Source organism: Brachyhypopomus gauderio, chromosome 3 (genome assembly GCF_052324685.1).
Source record: "Brachyhypopomus gauderio isolate BG-103 chromosome 3, BGAUD_0.2, whole genome shotgun sequence".
Classification (NCBI taxonomy): domain Eukaryota; kingdom Metazoa; phylum Chordata; class Actinopteri; order Gymnotiformes; family Hypopomidae; genus Brachyhypopomus; species Brachyhypopomus gauderio.
Window position 1 is genome coordinate 27222558 of NC_135213.1, and position 20511 is coordinate 27243068.

Below are 20511 nucleotides of genomic sequence, written 5' to 3' on the forward strand. Positions count from 1 at the left end.
CAATATCCTTCACATAGAACTATTATAACCCACCTGACCGATCAAGATCTCGCGTTCTGTACTACAAAAAACCCCAAATGATGAAGCATTCCATATTCCAGATAATTTATTGGGGTACATATCGTTGCACAATGAAAATACACCCAGAAAATACACCCATTTTATCAGACCCCCTTCACTTCCTCCTGTGGTATAAATGCTTCAGATTTAAGCCTCAGACCTTCACTGGTCTTGGTGCTTGTGATGATCCTCTCAATCAGTGGGCCTGAACAAAAAGGAGAAAAGATTAAATCTATTACTGGATTTCAGAATGCATAGCAGGGAATAATGCAGTTGATTCATTCAACCAAAATTGATGTCTGTTGCTTGAAATAAAAACATATCAAAATCGATGGGGTTTGATAGGTTGATGGACAAATTAAAGAAAGGATAGAAGGTTTAGGTGCATTCAGTATGGATTGCTTTCGGTCACAGTTTGAATCCTTATGCAAAGTCGGACAGATCTAGCTGTGGATTTTGGCATTTATCAGTAAGGGTGTGGAGATGATGGGGGAATGAAGGTAAAGATGGCAGAGTTAGACGGATGAGCTTTCTGCTAATGCTTTGGGCCGGGAGTTACATTGTCCCAAGTTTGCATCACTCCCTGAGATTGATTAGAGGGGTGTAGAAAACAGGATTCGATGTGAAATAAACAAAACAGAAAAAGGAAGAAATAACATAGGAAGGGAAGAAAAACAAACAGGTATATACTTAAGGCAAAGCAGGTCTACTGCAGGTATACCACCGGTTTACTGTAGGTCTACTGCAAGTGTACTGCAGGTCTACCAGAATTGTACTGCAGGTATACCACAGATCTACTGCAGGTATACCACCGGTCTACTGCAGGTCTAATGCAAGTGTACTGCAGGTATACCACCGGTATATCTACATTGTATAGCTCCTAAACAATGGGATTGAGAAGACAATAAGAAATAGGAGCCGAAATAAGAGTTGAACTCTGCACTAAACAAAGTGAGGGAGGACGAGAGCAAGACAAGAGGGAGAGCAATACGAGGGGAACATGGCTGCTGCTGTGGACGTCTTTACAATCTTTGTGGTTTTGGCCCAGAACTGTCAAAACTAGGGGCAGTTTGGGGAAAAAAAGAACTGGATCATGGATCAAAGAGGCAGAAAAGGACATGACGTGGGCAAGTTAGGCATCTTAAAAGCACAAGCAACTCAACTGGGCCTAGAGCAAAGGTCTGGACACTTTAAAGCTGTCAGAATTGGGAGGTATAGATCTGTGTATATAGGTGTATATCTATCAAAGATTGTGAGGCCATTCATATGTTATTCTATGAAAAGACTTAAAAGCTGAAGGCTATGTGAAGTGCTTCTCTAGCAGCAAACTGTACAGAAATACTTCAAAGTGGCTATGCAGCAGAGCATCGGTCATGTCAGTGAGATCTACTCACCAAACTCTGCTGGCTTGTGGGACGCAACGTCCTGAACGACGGTGCGCATGTTGTCTAGGATGTGCTCCTTGGGCATATCCAGCTGTTCAAAAACAATTTCACATTGCATGACAAAATTGAGAATGCAATAGAACACGCTCATTTAATCACTTGTTTGTTCCTTATTATTTTTTTATTAACTACTGGTCAGTTTCAAAATCTGGAGCTGATGATTTTAAACAAACAAACTCATCATTGTATTTCACATTTGTGTTTTGTCCTAATGAATTTTTGCTTGGCTTTCATCAAACACATTCTTATGCAAAAAAAATATTCCAAAAGGAAATCCCTTTGGATACGACACATCTGCCTGCTGTGTTCTTGACACGGATACTTCTGCAGTTCATCTGCCAAACTCAGATGAGGGCATACAGCCAATGAGATAAGCCCTAAAGGCAGATGAGCCCTAAAACTATAAGCCAAAGCTTCAGTGTCTCCCTGTAGCAGTGTCAGAGTGCTGGGACTCATCACAGGGCTCCACTTGGATGTACCGTTGCGATCTGAGTGATGACGTAGCAGTCCCTCTCTACCATGTACTCATGGCCCGTCCTAAACAACGTCAGCATTTGCGGAATGTTCGTACCCACTGAGCCTGAAACAACAGGAACAATACATTAACGTTATGAGATGAAATTAGCAGGTTGTCATCACCTCGTAAACTAAAGAAGTTGAACTTTAAGGAAAGCACTGACCCCTTTTGGCTTTGGGGAATTTCTTCCTCAGTTTGCTCTTTAAGGGCAGGAGCTTTGGGACAATGTGTGGAACAGCCAAGTAGAAGTCTGCTGTGATTTCATCCTCCAAAATCTAAAATCATCATTGATTGTGAAGACAATAAAAAGTTAACTTTTAATCACCACATTTGGTGGTGTATTTGTATCTACACTGCATGAACTGCAGCTACACCTCTCACCTTCTCTACAAGCTCAGCTCCTCCCACGAAGTCCGCCCCATTCTCACTCGCTAGTCTGGCCTCCTCTGGGTTCTACAACAGAGGTCACACCATCGCTACTGGTTTTAAAGTCCACCCATCAGGGAGGCTTACAAACCCACACGCAACAACAATGCAATGTAGGCTGTGGTGGCCAAAGATACTCACCTCTGTAAAAACTACTACTTTATTGATGTCCTTTTTGAAGGCATGAGGTAAATGGACAGTGCTGACAAAAGGGTCTATTTTCCTCTAAAATGTAAAAAAAAAAAAAGAAGACAAATATTAAACTTTTCACTGTGGTTTTCTATTTTATGAGGGCCAAAATTCATTATGCATTTTCCTTTGACAGACTTAATGGATTTTTGCCCATATGGAAACACAATGAGAATCAACGCTTTGAAGCAAAAAGTGTGAGAGTTCTATGAATGTAACATCTCTGCCTCATTTCACACACACGGTTACCTCCTTTGTCAAATTAAATTGGAAAAAAAAAATGTTTTTTTTTTAAGTTGTCTATGTGGGGACAGAATCATTCATCTCCTTGAAAATATTTTTTTTACCCTATCAGCCAAGTAGCATGGACTTCTCAAATCACCTTCTGATAAATTACAAAAAAATCCTATATATAGAATTCTGCATTTCTGTTAAATTACACCAAATGGTATCAACTAACTCAAACTAAAGGAATTGACAACTATTCTCTATGTGCCACACCCCCAAACACACTCCAGACCAAAACCTTCCACTAAAGCCCCTCCTTCCATAGGTCTACACACACCCTGTCACTCCTTAAACACTCCATTTGTACATACACATACAAGTGTCCTCTATTACTTGAGAGGAATAGAGGACAGCCTCTTTTAATAAAGCTTCATCAATTTGTTCATGCAGATTGTAATAAATTTACAAGTTGCTGATTACAGAGCTCTAGGACAGTCAGACACATTTTTCCATACAGGTTATTTTAGAGAGACTCTTCAATTGTCAAAGTCAGCTCAACCAAAGTATTTCTCCATTCATATCTTACTGCATCTTTAGCTCACACAATGATCTGTACTGTACCTTCTTCTCTAGTTTCATATCCAGTCGCAGGTCAATGTAAACAGGCTGATCATCAGGGGTGAAGTCTAGCTTCTGAAACCTCTTAAGCATATCGACAGCTTCGTCGGGGTGGTAGACCTGTTTGGGGTAGTACCGGGGTAAGTACACATCGTCCACGGGCGCCCAGGCTGTGAGGCCGTAGGGTTTGTGTGCGCTCGTGTCACTGAGCTTCTGCTTCAGCTGCTGCTTCCTCTCCTGCCTCTTCTCCTCTTCCTCTTTTGAATCTTTTGCTGGGCCCTTTTCATCCTTCTTCTGTTTCCTAGCTGGCCTGCAGAACAGAAAGGACACACCATGTGTAACTTCTCCAACACCCTACAATTTGGGAAGTGTAATGTGAATAGATACCTCCATCCCTCACTCTTTTTCTCTATATAAATATATAAAATGCACAAGAAGTTCACAAGGTTTCCAGAGGTCTTAGGTTTTCCATAGGTCCCTCATCAGTTGTGCAAAGGACTTCCTGTTTACACTTCATATATATTTAAGTATATGTTTATATTTACATATATATTTTTTAATATGTATGATATATTTACATATACATATATAAACTTCATATATACACTAGGCAACTGCAACATTAAAAGCACTGACAGGTGACCAACTCATTGACAGGTGAAGTGAACAACTCGTTGACAGGTGAAGTGAATTATCTCATTAGCACCAGTCAAAAGGTGGGATATTTGAGGCAGCCGGCGAACAGTCAGTTCTTGAAATTTATGTTGGAAGCAAGGACAAGTGTAAATATATGAGCCAAACTGTGATGTCTAGAAGCTGGGTCAGAGCATCTCCAGAACAGCAAGTCTTGTGGAGTGTTCCTAGTATATAGTGGTACACACTGAAGATCATGCTGGATGTGATACAAAGGTGTCAGGACACGCAGTGCATCACAGATGACTGAAGATGAGGCTGAGTAGCATCTGAGCTACTCAGCATCTGAGCGTTCAGACTGCACATACTGAAGCTGATATACAATAGGCATAAGTGCATCCAAACTGGAACATGGAACATGGGAAGAGGGAGTCTTGGTCAAAGAATCATGTCTTCTTTTTTTACATCATGAGCATTTATGTTGTTTACATGGAGAAGAGAGATCACCAAGGTGCATTATGGGAAGAAGCCAAGCCAGCAGAGACAGTGGCTTAGTTCGCAACAACCTACTACATACACTGTTCTAAAAAGCCTTCAGCATTTCTTGTGTGCCTTCTCTCGTTTCTTTACAAAACTCATAAAGTCAGACATTTTGGGACTTCAAAAGAAGCACTAAAATTTGGTGTCTGAAAATTAATAGACTGAGCATTATTCATTCGCACGACTATGTAGTATGGTTTGCTTTTGAAGCATACTGGATACTACACAACATGCTACTACAAGGAACAGTATGCAGTATTCAGTACACACTGAGTGCAGAATGTAGTATTCAGTATATAGTAGGTTCTTTCAAACATAGCCAGTGTGGTGCTGTAGGTAATGTTATTCTGGGATATCCTGGATTATAGCATTCATGTGGATGTTAAACTGACATGTACCTTCTTTGTAAATATTGTTGCAGGTCAAGGACACCCTGATAATCCCTAATGACAGTACCATCTTTTAGCAGGACAATGTGCCCTGACACACTGCAAAAAATGTTCACACATGGTTTGAGGAACAGAAAAAAATGCAAGATGTTGATCTTCAATGTCTCCAGATCTCAATCTGGGCACTTGTGGGATGTTTTGAAAAATCAAGTCCGATCCATCGAGGTCCTATCTTGCAATGAACCTGCTGCTAACTTTCTGGTGCCAGACACCACAAGACACATTCACCAGTCATGTGGGGTCTCATAGGCTCAGAGCTAATTTGCTGGCCAGTGGGTGACCTACACAATATTAGGCCTGAATATGAACCTAATTATGCTACAGATATAATCTTAAAGACAAAAAGTTGAAATTTATATACAAAGAAGTAGATGTAGTGCAAATTTTCAAAATACACTATGAACACACAAAATCATCTAATGTGTGTATGAGGTGAAATGGTGTACATGTTCTGTTGATTATAAAAACTGATAAAGGAGGGCCCCAACCTGAGAGGTGAGGAGGCATGTAGATATTTCACAAATAGCCTTTATGTGCAAGGTTGTTCTGCACATGCCAGGAGTGCCCACAATGAAATAGGTAATGTTAGCTTACTTAGCTGCTGCAGCATAGGTCCTCACAGGATGTCTGGGTAAATTGTGGGATGCACATACAGGAGATGGAACTCTAGAGATGAAGAGGTTTCTCTGGCATCCAGCTATAACTGTGTGACAGAGCATGCGGATGTTATAGTGAGACTAGGTTAATTTGACTTAACAGACCGACTAATTAGGCTTTATGGTCACATGTCCGCAACAGTATGCCAAAAATATTTTGATGTGCATAGACATCGTTATAACGGTCATGGTTAATTTATTAAATAATTACAATTTATGCGTGTTAACTGTAGTCGCTGATTGACGCATAAATATAGCTCTGTATTGTAAAAACGAGGAGACGATGTAAAAACAACAAACACGAATAGACCAGCTAACCTGGAAAGCTAGTTGGCCAGCCGCTATCATTACTGCAGTCAGTCAGATACATTTCCCAAAATAAACTACCAGACCCATCATTAACGCCAACTTACAATAAACTGGAAACGTGTGCTCATTAATATATCATGCATATCGTTACGGTTGTATTAAGACATCGTATACAATAAAGAAAAGGTTAGAACTGACCTCTCAGTATGTTCCTTGAGGAGGCAGCCATGTTTACACGCGCCCCTAGCTATAATAGTTTCCGTCTAGCGACACAAACTCTACACAAAAGGTTCCGAGCCACTTGTGCACACGGTAATATGACGTTGAACTGAGAATTTGTTCAGTTTCATTTACCTAATCATTTTATTTATATGCATTTCCAGGAATAAATCTAGAAAATATCCATATAATAAGTAGTGAAGAACAAAAACAACCATTCATTCTAATATATTAGTAGTGTTAGTCAATAACTTGGGTTATGTTACACTGTTAATTTTTTTTTTGGTCTCAGGTAACTCTGGATAAGTAACTGAATACTAGCTACAGCAAAGTTAAAAGCACAATAGATAATTCCTAATAAATAACATAAAGTAAAGGTCGTAAAGTTCACTTCGATCTTGTCCTTGTAAATATTCTAACAAACAAATAGCTGTTCTCTAACGTAAGTGGAATATAATATGCATAATTCGCTATGAGGTATTTGTGTAATAACGGAGGCTACTAACGTCCCCCTGGATGTTTCAGATGAAGGAGGGGACCGTTGACTCGAGCGGACGCCATGATTGTTGTCCTTCCTTCTGGTTCTCGGGAACGTTCGGGGACTGAACGTCAGAGAGTTATTTCTGTATGTCTTTGACAATATTACCCCAGCATTTCCGTTATCACCTCCCGAATGCAGGTAAATATCGTTTGTGTGTATTTGCAACATTTTGCTATTTACTCTTATGTGTTTGCAGCTGTCACAATGTCGGTTTTTCCCCACTCCCAACACCAGCACCTCCGAGTGTGTGCAGTCAAGGAGAGGGTTCTAGCCAGCTGTCTGTTAATAACCTAAGGCCTAGTTTAAGCCAAATACCTCTCAATTTCGTGTTGTTAGCTAGATATTTGACATGTTTTAGAAAGAAACATTTGCAGTTCTGGTCTACACGTATAGTTTGCCTATTCAGTGATACTTTCCGTGGTTTCTGGTTAATGAAACAGACTATAAAACTCACTGTACGTGGAATAATTGGGGGCAAAATGCCATTATACTTCATGTGAATGCACAAGTGCTTTGTAGATGGGCAGTTAACTAAAGAGGTCTAGCAGAGCAGAGTTAAAACTTCTCTTCGTACTGACCACTTCAACAGATTACATGACACTTTGTTTTTGCTCCCCCCCCCCCCTGCCCCACTTTTTCAATATCGCAACATTTACAATAAATAGCGCACAATAAGGTAATTAGGTCTGTTTTTGGGTTTACCACACGGTACCAGCTATCTAACAGCGCTTCTCGTTAAAGCCTGTTTTAGCGCGAGCCCCGATTTGTTGTTACTTTGTAACTTCTCAGAACTGATGACGTAACGTCGCGAGCTTCAGCTGTCCCTAGCAAGCTTGTTTTGCACGCGCATGATAACGATTGAGTTACAGTATGTATAGTTGAGACGAGCAAGTGAGCAAAAAATACAAATGTCAAACGTGGTCCGTGCTTATGTGGTTTCACTGCTGGTCAAAGTGCGTTTTTTCCGACTGCTGGAATTTGGCAGTCTGCTGCGCGTGCATATGCCACAGCTGCGCCCCAACGGTTACAGTGTACGATATTTTTATGTAAGGCAATTAGGTCATTCTGTCTAGGGAGTACGCATCAGAAATCCAAAATAGTATCGCACGTTTTTCTGTTAAAGGTTAAAAGATCTTTTGCGTTTTGGCACGTGCTCGTATTAGTCAGCTGCATTGCACAGCAGTCAGTCAGCACAGAAGTACTTTACAGTTGTACAAACAGTTCAAAATGTCAAAGTATACGACATCAACAGTCTGCCATGACATAGGCTACCTCACAAAATCACACACTTGCAATAAATACTGAGTGGCTTTGTGGCCTCAAATGTTTTGTGGTTCTACGTTTTCAAGGATCAAGAAAAACAGCCATCTATTCTAGCAAATATTAACTTATTGCAGTGCACCTTTTAAGAAGAGGAGCAAAATCTGCAAAATGCGGTTTTTGAAAGTTCTTAATTTTACATATTACACTACATTCCATTTGACCTGGAAACATCTGAGATGCATTTGTACAGTAAGAATAAATGCATGTATTCATGCATATAATGCAAAGCTGATTACCAATCAAATCTTGCAAATCAGTAATGATGCATGCTGCATGGTTTTCACTATGAACAAAAGGTGCCTCTGTTATGCTTTCAGTGAGTGTGTATATATAAGGGGAAGTCAAGGCATACAGTCTTAAGTGCATTCAGACTACAGCTTTTGCTTTCGGTAACACTAATGAAGGCTGTTATTTACTTTGGATGTGCTTGTGTCATATTACTTGTGTCTGATTGTTGTCTAGATTAACAGGCATGCCAAAGGAAAAATATGACCCTCCAGATCCACGTAGACTCTATACCATCATGTCAGCAGAGGATGCAGCCAATGGGAAGAAGTCTCACTGGGCTGAGTTAGAGATAACAGGTTTGTCATGCATATTTATCTTGGATTCCCAATACTGTCTATAGTGTGTATTATGGGTAAGCTTGCCACATGCCTGTTAAGCCATAGGCTTTTTTGGTTACTAATAACAGTTCAGTGGGAAGTTAAATGTTCATTAATGAATAATCTGTTTATTGTTTTAGATTCATATCGGTGTTTAATGAATTTGTAATAATTGTTTTGACATAATGTAACAGATGGTCTGGCACCCAGTGTATTGAGGGAGTGTAGGAGTTGGTCTCATCCCTGATGTGTTGCTTTTGGCAGGACGGGTCAGGAACCTGAGCAGTTCCCTATGGACACTCACCCATTTGACAGCACTGCACATCAACAACAACAACCTTAGCCGGCTCCCCCCTGAAATCTCCAAGCTCCCGCACCTGGTCTACCTGAACCTGTCCTCCAACAAACTGCGCAGCTTGCCTGCAGAACTCGGCAACATGGTGTCTCTCAGGTATGAGAGGAACAGGCCTGGTGACCAGACTAGATTAGATGTTTCTTTACTAAATCTGAAAGGGGGTTTGTCAGTTGTTTGTCAGTTGTTTTTTAAATATAGCCTAGTATTTTTTAAATACAACCTGATATCAAAAGTCCTTCCCTTGCAAATGGTTTCTCTCTCACATCATTATTGGTAGAACACATTATCACCGTGTTTAGACTCGCTGTGCCTACGAACACTTGACACAGACTCCTTCAAATCAACATCCAGAAGGACATGAAAGAATTGTCCTCTATATTATATAAACGTGGCTTATAATTCAAAATGTCTTGTTCCCATTTGGAGGCCATCTAAGCAATTATGACCATCTGATGGTAAATAATGAAGGTTTCCTAAAGTAAACACAATAGCCCAGATCTTTGCTGAAAGTGTAGGTTCAGGAAGATGCTTGTGATGCATGCTGGTGTTTTTTAAAAGCTTTACAATATCGTGCTGTTTTTGTGTCTTCTCCAGGGAATTGCTTTTGAACAACAACTGTTTACGGGTTTTGCCTTATGAGCTTGGGCGATTGTTCCAGTTACAAATCCTTGGTCTTAAAGGTGATTCCCAACAGTTTATAGAGTTCAAACATGCTGTGTTCATTGCAGTATGAACCCTACAATACTTTCTACTCAGCAAACATATAAAAAAAGAGATGTAACATTTACAGGTAACCCACTGTCCCAAGATATTCTTAACCTTTACCAAGAGCCTGACGGAACAAGAAAGCTATTAAATTACATGCTCGACAATCTCGCTGGTAACGTATTTGCTTTTGCATTCAAGAAACTTGTACAACTTTCTTAGCCAAAGTTTCCTTATCCAAACAATGTAGTAATAAGGTCTGTTTTCTCTTTGTGAATAAAGTCCACCCCGAACAACTCCCTCAAAGACCATGGGTCACACTGCAGCAGCGAGACCAAGTGATGCCCACAGGTAGCGTCTCCTGTCTCCGTCCATTACGATAAGGGTTTATTTCAGAAACATGTTACAGTTAATACATACACAGTTTTATCTTACAATGTTTGAATGAGGTGGAAGATTACACATAAAGCATTTTGACACCGTTCCTGAATGAAACTCCATATCTGCCGGTAACTAGAGGCCAGCGGGTCCGAGTAACGGCGATCCTTTGTGTCTTGGGATACGTGTAACTGCTCAAAGAGCACTTTTGGTGCATTGAGGAGTGATGCCTGCTCCTTCCTCCCCTCCAGCCGTGTTCACGGTCATGTGCTACAACGTGCTGTGCGACAAGTACGCCACGAGGCAGCTGTACGGCTACTGTCCGTCCTGGGCTCTCAACTGGGAGTACAGGAAGAAGGGCATAATGGAGGAGATCACCAGCTGTGACGCAGACATCATCAGTTTGCAGGTATCTGGACCATGGGCCAAAGGGGCTCTTCACAGAAGTTGAAGTTTGTGTGAATGAGAGAGTCAGAATAGAGAGAAAGACGGTCTGTGAACGACTTTCTGACTACAAACACAGGAGGTGGAGACGGAGCAGTACTACACCTTCTTCCTGGAGACGTTGAAGGAGCGTGGATATGATGGCTACTTCTGCCCAAAGTCTCGTGCCAAACTGGTGTCGGAGCAGGAGAGGAAGCACGTGGACGGTTGCGCCGTGTTTTTTAAAACGGAGAAGTGAGCAGCTCACTCCCTGTGGCGTGTCTGGGCCCTTCCGACCGTCTTTATTATGCCATGGTTTCTGGTTTCGCTTGTGGTTCGCTTCTTGTCTGAACCTCACGTTTGTGCTCTTCAGATTTGCACTTGTTCAGAAACACACGGTGGAGTTCAACCAGGTGGCCATGGCCAACTCTGAAGGCTCTGAGGTCATGTTGAATCGGGTCATGACCAAGGACAACATTGGTGTTGCCGTCCTGCTGGAGGTGAAAAAAGAGCTGTTCACTGGAGGTAAGGGACAAGTTAACACCTGTACTCAACTCTGAAATTATACTTGTTTGTTCCAGCAGATGGCAGCAGATCACAAATTTTGGACTGGATTTTAAAATAAAAAAAATGTCTAGTCTCCATTGGGGGATGATAGAAACTTTCATTGTACCCACATTTATCATCCAAATGAAGGTCATTGTTAGTAATACATCTGCCAAAAAATTGTAATTTCTGGTACTGGTATACAAAACTGGCTCTCCTTCAAATTCAAGCACAGGTACAGAGTGTATTCGGAAAGAGTTTGGACCCCTTCTTGCACACTTTATTGTCTTGCAGATTTGATTTTGAGTTGATGTAACTGACATCAGTCATCATCCACACATCCGCATTGAAACAATGTTCCTTAATTGTTACGTCTCCTCATTCCTGCTATTGAGAGACTCCCACCATGACGTGATGCTGAGGGTCTTGAATGCTTACGTCTGTGAAGAAATGTAAAGATGGGAGTTCACAGCCACTTATTGTCTAGTTTGACAGCTTTGCCATGACGGATGGAATCAGCAGCTCAGATCCAGGTGTGCAAATCTTGCAGAGATGCATCCCAGAAAACGACCATGTGGGAAGTACTAAATAAAGGGTGAGGATACTTATGTGAATAAGTATTCTGTTATTTTCAAGATTTCTTTAAAAGCGGGTACTCATTTTTTCATTATGGTGATTAAGTGTAGATTTTCAAAGTATTTATGTCCATTCAAAATCAAATCTGCAACACAAAACAGCCAAAATAAAGGGGTCTGAATACTTCCTGAATCCACTTCATATACAACTACGGTCCACATGATGCAGTATCAGCACCTCTGAAGAAATGACATTAAGCTGTTGGAACTTTGCAATGTTCCAGTCCAAACCCACAATGGAAGCGGACACTGATGAGCTGCAGCAGGTTGAGCTGAGGGTCTGAAGCTGGTATATCTGACTAAAATAGTCACAGTGAAGAAATGTGTGTTATAAGAACCCAGACTAACCTGAGTTACACAACACAGAAACTGGATTTTCCAGTGCTGAATGATCATGTGTGGGGTGGAAGATCACACACTGTTGCTGTGTACCTTATAATGGAATAGCAATGGCCACTTACAGCTTAAGAAATCTTTATAATGATGTTCCTTGCATTACTCTTTATGTATGTAAATGAATAATATTAAATATAATGGAAGTTGTCTTGTGCAAGAACAGTTGTGTAACAGTTGTTACACAATTTGAACTCTAGATGAGGTTCTCATGAATAAAGTGCAAAGAGAAGCTAGAGGATTCTCTGGGTTCCGGTGCTTTAACACTGGAGTTTGGAGAAACGCAATCTCGTTCTGCTGTGCACTTGTGTAAAGTCTGAATGACAATAAAGTTGACTTTGACTTTGACTTTCTGAAAAAAAAAATGTTTGTTCTTATTCTATGCAACAAATGTAAAGCATATGCCTAAAACTTTAATGCTGTCTGGACATTAATGTTTGAACTCTTACCTTTTATCTCAAAGACTGACACTTGTTGGTAAAGTTCAAGTAAATTTAGACTTTCGTTCATATACAAATTTGCACTTCCTCTTTCTGAGAATGCAACCAATGGGTTGTAATTATGCAGTGTTGACTACAGGCCAGTAAAGACAAAGATGAGCTAAATATGTGATACATCTGGGATCTGTGCCTCATCACTAATTTAATGTCAGGAGTTGACATTGTTCTGTACAGTAACTGCTGGTCCAAGTGAAAGCAGCTAAATCCTGTACTTCATACTTTCATGTACTTTTATACTATAGCTTTTCTTGCTGGGTTATTAATCATTATTAATAAATGTATTGTGTTTGTTATTATGTTTCCATTTCTGTAATCTTTGATGATCCCTGCAGGCGTGAAGCCCCCCACAGAGAAGCAGCTCCTCCTGGTGGCCAACGCCCACATGCACTGGGACCCAGAGTACTCCGACGTCAAGCTCGTCCAGACCATGATGTTCCTCTCAGAGCTGAAGAGCATCGTCGAGAGGGCTTCAGGCACAAGTGGCTCTGCCCCACCCCCCTGTGACTCCAGCCCAATCCCCATCGTCCTGTGTGCTGACCTTAACTCTCTCCCAGACTCCGGTAAGCCCCGCCCCCTGCTGCTTTGTCCTGGAATACCACATCAGACATCTAGGTCTAGAAGGTCTTGTGGGGCTGGATTCAGGGACATTTTTATTCTTGAGGCAATTCATACTAAATATCCAAATAATGCTGTCCATTATTTTAATCAGAGCAGATCTGATTTGTTTTGTAACAGCTGTTGCAGGTTATAGGCTATCTATGTGTCTCACAATGCAAAACTGATTGACAGATTGGGGAACCAAACATAAAACATGCCTTGTAAGTTGTCATAGGTACTGTTCATCTCAGAAATAACTGGTTTGCAACTGACAAATAGTATTTTTATTCTGTCAACAGTTCACAATAACAAAATAAAATATCATCAGAGTATGATAAATAAATAAACAATAAAATAAATATCACTACACAGAAAAATTATTTTGTAATATAATTTTTTTGTGTTCCCTTTGTCTACTTTTATCTATTTGTATGTTATATTTATGCAGTAAAACAGAAAATTCTGGAGAGTTCACTGTAAGCACCTGTATCTTTTATTGTAAGTTTTTAGTACTTGAAATATTTTTCTTAATGTTTTTATGACCTATTGTAGTCTGAGAAATTCATATTTTTGTATTTATTCTGTGTTCTAAATAAGCATACAAATTCCAAATGGCGAAATAGTATTTATTGAATCCTGGGCTTTGTAGTTCTAACAGGACAGTTCATCATTTACGCAACGCAACCAGCTCGTCCTCCACAATCATGTGAGAGGTGATAGTCACCTGTTCACACGAGCGCTGCTTACCAGTCTGTGATGAGGCCTCCTGTTCGGCAGGTGTGGTGGAGTACCTGAACAACGGCGGCGTTGCTGAGAACCACAAGGACTTCAAAGAGTTGCGCTACAGCGAGTGTCTGACCAACTTCAGCTGCAACAGCAAGAGCGGCACGTCAGACGGCAGCGTCACACACAGCTTCAGGCTGAGCAGCGCGTACGAGAGCAACCTGATGCCTTACACCAACTACACTTATGACTTCAAGGTGAGGACGCCTGGCCTACTCGCCAAGACCAGCTCATCTGTTCATGAGCTTGGCAGTTCAGTTTGGAAACAAAGATATATAACTTGGAGGGGAAGGTTAGTTTTTGTACTTTTTTCCCCTAATGTCACAAAATTTCCCCCAAATAACCCGGTTTGTACTTAAGTTTTCAAATTGTAAAAAAATCTGGGGTTCGTTCACAAGTGCATAGGATACATGTCTCTATTTTGATATTGTAATGATCTGACCAGCTTTGGGATCTGGGGTAGACAGGTTGCTCTACCATGCTTGTTGAACACTAGCCACAGAACTGGTAGAGTATGAGCTAGCATTCCTTTACAATATATGAAGCCTAGTTGTCAAATAGGCCCTCCTGCATCATTATGGCACAAGCTAAGTGCTTACATTTGCCAGACATGAACTGATGCCCGTTATTGTTTAGCATAGCCGTGTGGACACAGACATGACAGATGTCCGTGAGGTGAGGATTTGTACGCTCATAGTGTCATGTGCACTTTTATTTTTTCAGATTTTGCAGGATTACTCTTGTGGTCTTATTGTGCTACATCATGAATATATGATATTATTATATATTATTAGTAAATCTCCTCCTGATGTGAGGCAGTGCATTTTCACACGTGTGCTGTAAAGAGCAGGCCAGGCCTCAGCCAGAATGAAGCCATCTCACATTTGATGTCAGTTTCACTCAGATCTTATCATCTTTTTCCTGCATTACAAGAAAAGTGCAGCCATCTTGTATGCAACACCCCTGACGGATTTCTCTCCCTCCACACTATTTTGTCCCAGGGCGTGATTGATTACATCTTCTTCTCCAAGACTCACATGAGCGTGCTGGGGGTGCTGGGTCCGCTGGAGAGTCAGTGGCTAGTGGACAACAGCATCACCGGTTGCCCGCACCCACACATCCCTTCAGACCACTTCTCCCTTCTGGCCCAGTTGGAGTACCACGTTCCCCTTCCTCCCTTGAACGGGCTGCACCTTACCATCCACAGGTAGTGCAGCCTCCCTACCCCCTACCCTTTTCACCTATCTGACCCCCTATCCCCTACCCCCTTCCCCTACCCTTATCCCCTATCCCCTTATCCCCTATTTTCTGCCCTACCATTCTCCCTCACCCTCACCACTAACGGACGAATCGTGAGTTCTCTACAAACTCGCCGACATACCTAGGAGTGAACTGTTCTCCCATTTCACTCCTTTTTTTTAACCTTTGCACAGGATTGTATAAGTGTGTTTTTTCCAACTTTAAAAAGAAAAAGCTTCATACCAAATTAGGGTTGGGATTCTGTATGTGCTATCCATGACCGAATATGAATGTGGCCCTCAAGTCAGTGTCTATGGCTGAATGTCAGTTTTGAGATGATATACTGCACACTTATGAAGTGTTGGTGTGTATGTGTCATAGGCGAATAAAGACAGATGTGTCTTATGTGGCATAACATCAGCTACCAATAGTATTAAGAAATGTCACTTTTCTATTTTTGTCAGTAAGCATTTTATATGTTTCCCTTGTGTTTTATCAATTAAACCTTCTCATAGAAGAAATCCCACATTTGTAAATGTATGAACTTATGGAGAACAATCAAAGTGCAAATATGACATTATTGTATATTATGTAATTGTAACATCTGGTACTTTATGAACACAAGTTCCCCATGTATCTTTGTCTTCATTGTAGGGGAAAGCTTTGGAGCTTTTAAATTGAGAAACTATGGCATCAGTGACAATGTACCTAAAATGGGACAACAACCTGAGACATGTTAATTACTATATGTGCAATGTCAGATTTTATGCAAAATGGTCTTTTGTGAAGTCCCAAATGGACACCATTAAAGAGGATCCCAGCCCTACACACTAAATCCCTGCTGTTTGAGTATTTTATTTATTTCTTTAGATCCTTCATTGTTACATTTCTTCATCTGTATTATCTCACCAAGCTTTACCCTTCACAAATCTTTCTTACACAGTTCTGAGAACTTGATCGAGTTCTGGGTAGTAACAGGAACTAGAACTAAAATTTGAATTAATCTTATCTATTACAACATGAGCATGATAGGCCATTTACAAGAATCAGAAGCACCAGCTTCTGTGCTAAGTAATTTATACTCTTATCCCCAGTGACCCTGAATCTATTCTGTATCTATTTTTTTTTCTGTATCATGTCCCTATGTATAAAGTTTCTTTTTTCCTAGGACACTGACCTTCTCATCATTTGAAATATAGTCAACAAATAAACTGCCTGAGGTGAATATGTTGACCTGGAAACCTGGTTTAACTAATAGAGCGCTCTCAATTTAAGTCCTTCCTAATGAACAGTCACAGAGGAAAGGAATGATGACAGTCAAATGTAGCAACACCACAGTGTCATCACAGTGAACACAAGATGTTCACATATCAGTGTCCAAGCTTGTTTTTGTTTATTTTTGGAAAAAGAAAAAATGATTTAATTGTAATTAAACAACAAAAATTAATTGTTTTACTCACGAAACAAAATATATGAACAAAAGTGCATATTATTATGAAGGAAAAAGTTAGGACACCCTGTCTTCTAATAGGTGTTGCCCCCTTTGGCAGAAATTACTTGAGTGAGATGCTTCTTGTAGCGATCTACCAATCTCTGACATCGAAATGAATAAAGTTTCCCCCAGTCCGCAACAAATAATTCTTTCAGATGTGAGATATTTGAGGGGGTTATTGCATGTACAGCCTGTTTTAAGTCACTCCACAGCAACTCAATGGGATTAAGATCAATAGGATTAAGGATCCTCTTAAGAGCTTGGCAATTCCAGGACTCTCCACTTCTTAGTTTTTACACAGTCCTTGGTGGATTTACTGGTATATTTTGGGTCATTATCATGTTGCAGGGTCCAGTTGGTACAGATGGTTTCACATGTTCCTCAAGCATCCTCTCATACACAGTCAAATTGGAATGCTGTATTTGGTTTACGCTGTGTTCTGGTGTCCAAATAATTAAATTATAGGCTCATCTGTCCAAAGAAAATTATTCCAGAAGTCATGGTCTTTGTCTGTGTTCTCTCTGGCAAACTTCAGTCTGGCCATAATGTTTTTCTTAGAGAACAAAAAAATTATTGTGAAAATTAAACTTGTGTAGTCTCTTTCTGATAGTTCTGATAGAGTCGTGCACTTTCATATTGACAGGAGCAAGGGCCTACTCTAGGTCCTGTGATGAAATTTTAGGATTTTTCATGACCTCTTTTAGCATCTGACAGTCTGCTCTGGGGCTGAACTTGCTTTGACAGCCAGACCTGGGCATGGTCGCAGTTGTTTTGAATGTCCTCCACTTGTAAAAAATATTCCTGATGGTGGAATGGCTGATGTCAAATTGTTTTGAGGTCTTTTTAGATCCCTTACCAGACTCATAAGCAGCCACAATCTTCTTCTTTACTCTCACTTCAACAGGTCAGGGACACACCAAAATAGTGTTCTGAGGTTTAAATACAGCAAGTCTCACTCATGATGTTCTGATCATGTGCACCTGATGTGATATATCTGTGTGTGATCTTAACTATTTTAAGTGGGACGATATGTCATTTATTCCTCACCAGAAATTGCATTCTTTTTAAATTACATTTTACAGAAAGTTGTAAAAAGGCCTTTCTTAATTTTTAATTGTTTAGTAATATTACTTCCCTCAGTATTGTTAAAAAATGTCACAGGCTTTCATAGGGTGTCCTAATTTTTTCACATGACTGTATGTTTTTGGTAGTTCTCTATAATTGCACTATAGCTGCAGCTTATGGGACTGCAGGTTAGGGTTTTGAAGCTAACTTACATTCCTTTAAAATGCAAAATTCTTGATCTTTGAAACACTAAAACCTTACTTGATTTGTAATTGCAATTGCTACTGTAAATTGATTATGTAAGTATTGTGAATTAAAAATGGGCTATTCAGCATTACGGGTTTGTACCAAAAACCAAACACTCATCCTGAAAGAAGAACTGCCTTTAGTTTCTTTGAAAATTTTTTATTAGGTTCTCTTTCTACTTTCTAGCTGCAGCAGGAGTGATATGATTGATACCAAGAAGCTGAACATGCACTTGAATTCTGACCTATTTACAGTACTAAGATAAATTCTCCAATCAATATAATAATAATAATAATAATAATAATAATAATAATAATAATAATAATAATAATAATAATAATAAATTTTTTTTAAAGTGCCTTTCAAGTGACCCAAGGACACTGTACAATAGATAATAATAAAATAAAAAAGGTAAGTGCACATACAACTTAAAATGACCATAGAGACAGATACATAGTATCATCCATATGCTAGTTTAAAAAGATGAGTTTTGAGACTGGTTTTAAAAACATCTAAAGATGAACAAGCTCGCAGTGCATCGGGAAGACTATTCCACAGCTTTGGATCCGCAACACAAAATGCTCTATTTCCAATGGTGCTTAGCTAGTATGTGGGACCTCGAGCAAATGGAGGCTTGAGGAGCGAAGAGTACGCACTGGAGAGTATGGTTGCAATAGACTACTTAGGTAAGAAGGGGCAAGGTCGTGCAAGGATTTAAACACCAACATAAGCAATTTTTACTGTATTCTGTACTTTACTGGAAGCCAAAGAAGACGATTTAGGACTGGAGTAATATGCTCCCAAGATCTTGTATGGGTCAGTACCCTAGCAGCAGAATTCTGCACATATTGCAACCTGCTCAAAGCCCGAGCAGGGAGGCCACACAACAGAGCATTGCAGTAGTCAAGTCTGGACGTAACAAATGCATGGACTATAGTCTCGGCGGCAGTGAGAGAGAGGAAAGGGTGAATCCTAGAGATATTTTTGAGATGGAAGAAAGCTGTCCTACATGTGTTGTTGATATGAGAGTCAAACGATACTGTAGAATCAAAGATTACTCCGAGATTTCTCACTAGTGTTGAGGTAGAGACAACAAAACCAGGGATACAAACAGTAGTGTCACTAATGGCCCATTTCCACTAGGGCCTGCTTGGCGCGGTACGGTTAGATTCGCAATGGTTTGTGAGTGTTTCCATTAGTACCAGGTCCCAGTTTGCCGGTACCTTCGGGTACTATTTTCGTACCTACTCGCTCGAGGTTCTAACCGTTCTGAAGCGGAAAACTTCTGTGACGTGGAAGAACAGCATGACACTGATTGGCCAGGGAGTGTCGTCACAGGAGAGCGACTCCTCCGCCATCTCGTCCATTGTTGTACGGTGCTGTGGTCGCATACAAATGATGTCACGACACTACAACCCGCGCGCCAACAGCGACTCCACCCACATTGTGGTGGTCCACCATTGTAATGGAAATACAACGCGACCGTACCGCACCGTTGCGAATCGATCCGTATCGAACCGTACCGCACCAAGCAGGCCCGTGTGGAAATGCGCCATAAGCTTCCTGACAGTAGCAGGAGAAGTAATTATGATGGCTTCAGATTTATAATTATTTAAGCTCAGGAAGTTCTCAATCATCCAAGCCCTCACATCAGTTAAGCATTTTAGCAAGGCACCAGGTGGTAAGCTGTGGGATGGTTTTGAACAGATATATATCTGGACATCATCAGCAAAACAGTGAAACTGCAGCCCATGATGTCTAATGATGTCACCAAGAGGAAGGATATACAAAATAAAGAGCAGGGGCCCGAGAACAGAGCCCTGGGGGACACCATGTGACAAGGAGCATGTGTCAGATCGAAAACTTCCCATTGAGACAAACTGCTGCCTACCAGAAAGATACGATTAAAACCAAGCTAATGCAGTACCAGTTACACCAACCGTGTTATTGAGCAGAGTTAGTAAAAGGCTATGAGACACCGTATCAAAGGCTGCAGTAAGGTCCAACAGTACAAGAATACTGAGCAGTCCTTGGTCAGCTGACATCAGCAAGTCATTGACAACCCTAACAAGAGCAGTTTCAGTGCTGTGATTCCTCCTAAAACCTGATTGGAAGACCTCAAACAGATCACATGATTGAATATGTTCTGTTAACTGAGCAGCCACTGTTCGCTCAGTTTGGCAAGGAAAGGGAGATTAGAGATGGGCCTATAATTTGCGAGGTTCTCAGGATCTAAGTCAGGCTTCTTGAGAACTGGAGTAATAGCTGCCAGCTTCAAAGAAGCTGGGACCATTCCTGAACTAAGTGAAGCATTGATAATATTGGTAATACGAGGACAGATAAATGGAGAACAGGCTTTCACCTGCTGTGTAGGAAAAGGGTCTAATTGGCATGAA

General features: G+C 40.7%; 2 protein-coding genes across 2 annotated transcripts; one reads left to right on the forward strand and one right to left on the reverse strand.

Moving 5' to 3' along the window:
• Positions 1–88: 88 nt before the first annotated feature.
• Positions 89–6420, reverse strand: mrpl1 (mitochondrial ribosomal protein L1). Its single transcript, XM_077000832.1, has 9 exons — positions 6269–6420; positions 5700–5808; positions 3487–3793; positions 2590–2673; positions 2404–2475; positions 2186–2297; positions 1985–2085; positions 1455–1536; positions 89–265 (listed from the first exon to the last, which is right to left on the reverse strand). The coding sequence occupies exons 1-9, from the start codon at positions 6297–6299 to the stop codon at positions 165–167; spliced, it is 999 nt and encodes a 332-aa protein (XP_076856947.1). The 5' UTR covers positions 6300–6420; the 3' UTR covers positions 89–164.
• A 388-nt stretch (positions 6421–6808) lies between these two features.
• On the forward strand, positions 6809–16147 carry cnot6l (CCR4-NOT transcription complex, subunit 6-like). Its single transcript, XM_077000831.1, has 12 exons — positions 6809–6968; positions 8616–8737; positions 9023–9209; positions 9708–9793; positions 9904–9993; positions 10101–10169; positions 10448–10605; positions 10720–10874; positions 10993–11144; positions 13026–13253; positions 14068–14270; positions 15075–16147. The coding sequence occupies exons 2-12, from the start codon at positions 8626–8628 to the stop codon at positions 15282–15284; spliced, it is 1650 nt and encodes a 549-aa protein (XP_076856946.1). The 5' UTR covers positions 6809–6968; positions 8616–8625; the 3' UTR covers positions 15285–16147.
• Positions 16148–20511: the final 4364 nt, after the last annotated feature.

Bases quoted from the DNA above. Each gene is read 5' to 3' on its own strand.
- mrpl1 (XM_077000832.1), bottom strand. From the start codon at position 6,299: ATGGCTGCCTCCTCAAGGAACATACTGAGAG. The intron at 5,809-6,268 runs GTCAGTTCTAAC...TCTGTCACACAG, and splicing joins CTCAAGGAACATACTGAGAG to TTATAGCTGGATGCCAGAGA. The intron at 2,086-2,185 runs GTCAGTGCTTTC...CTGTTGTTTCAG, and splicing joins ATTCCCCAAAGCCAAAAGGG to GCTCAGTGGGTACGAACATT.
- cnot6l (XM_077000831.1), top strand. From the start codon at position 8,626: ATGCCAAAGGAAAAATATGACCCTCCAGATCCACGTAGACTCTATACC. The intron at 10,170-10,447 runs GTAGCGTCTCCT...CCTCCCCTCCAG, and splicing joins AGACCAAGTGATGCCCACAG to CCGTGTTCACGGTCATGTGC. The intron at 10,606-10,719 runs GTATCTGGACCA...CTACAAACACAG, and splicing joins CAGACATCATCAGTTTGCAG to GAGGTGGAGACGGAGCAGTA.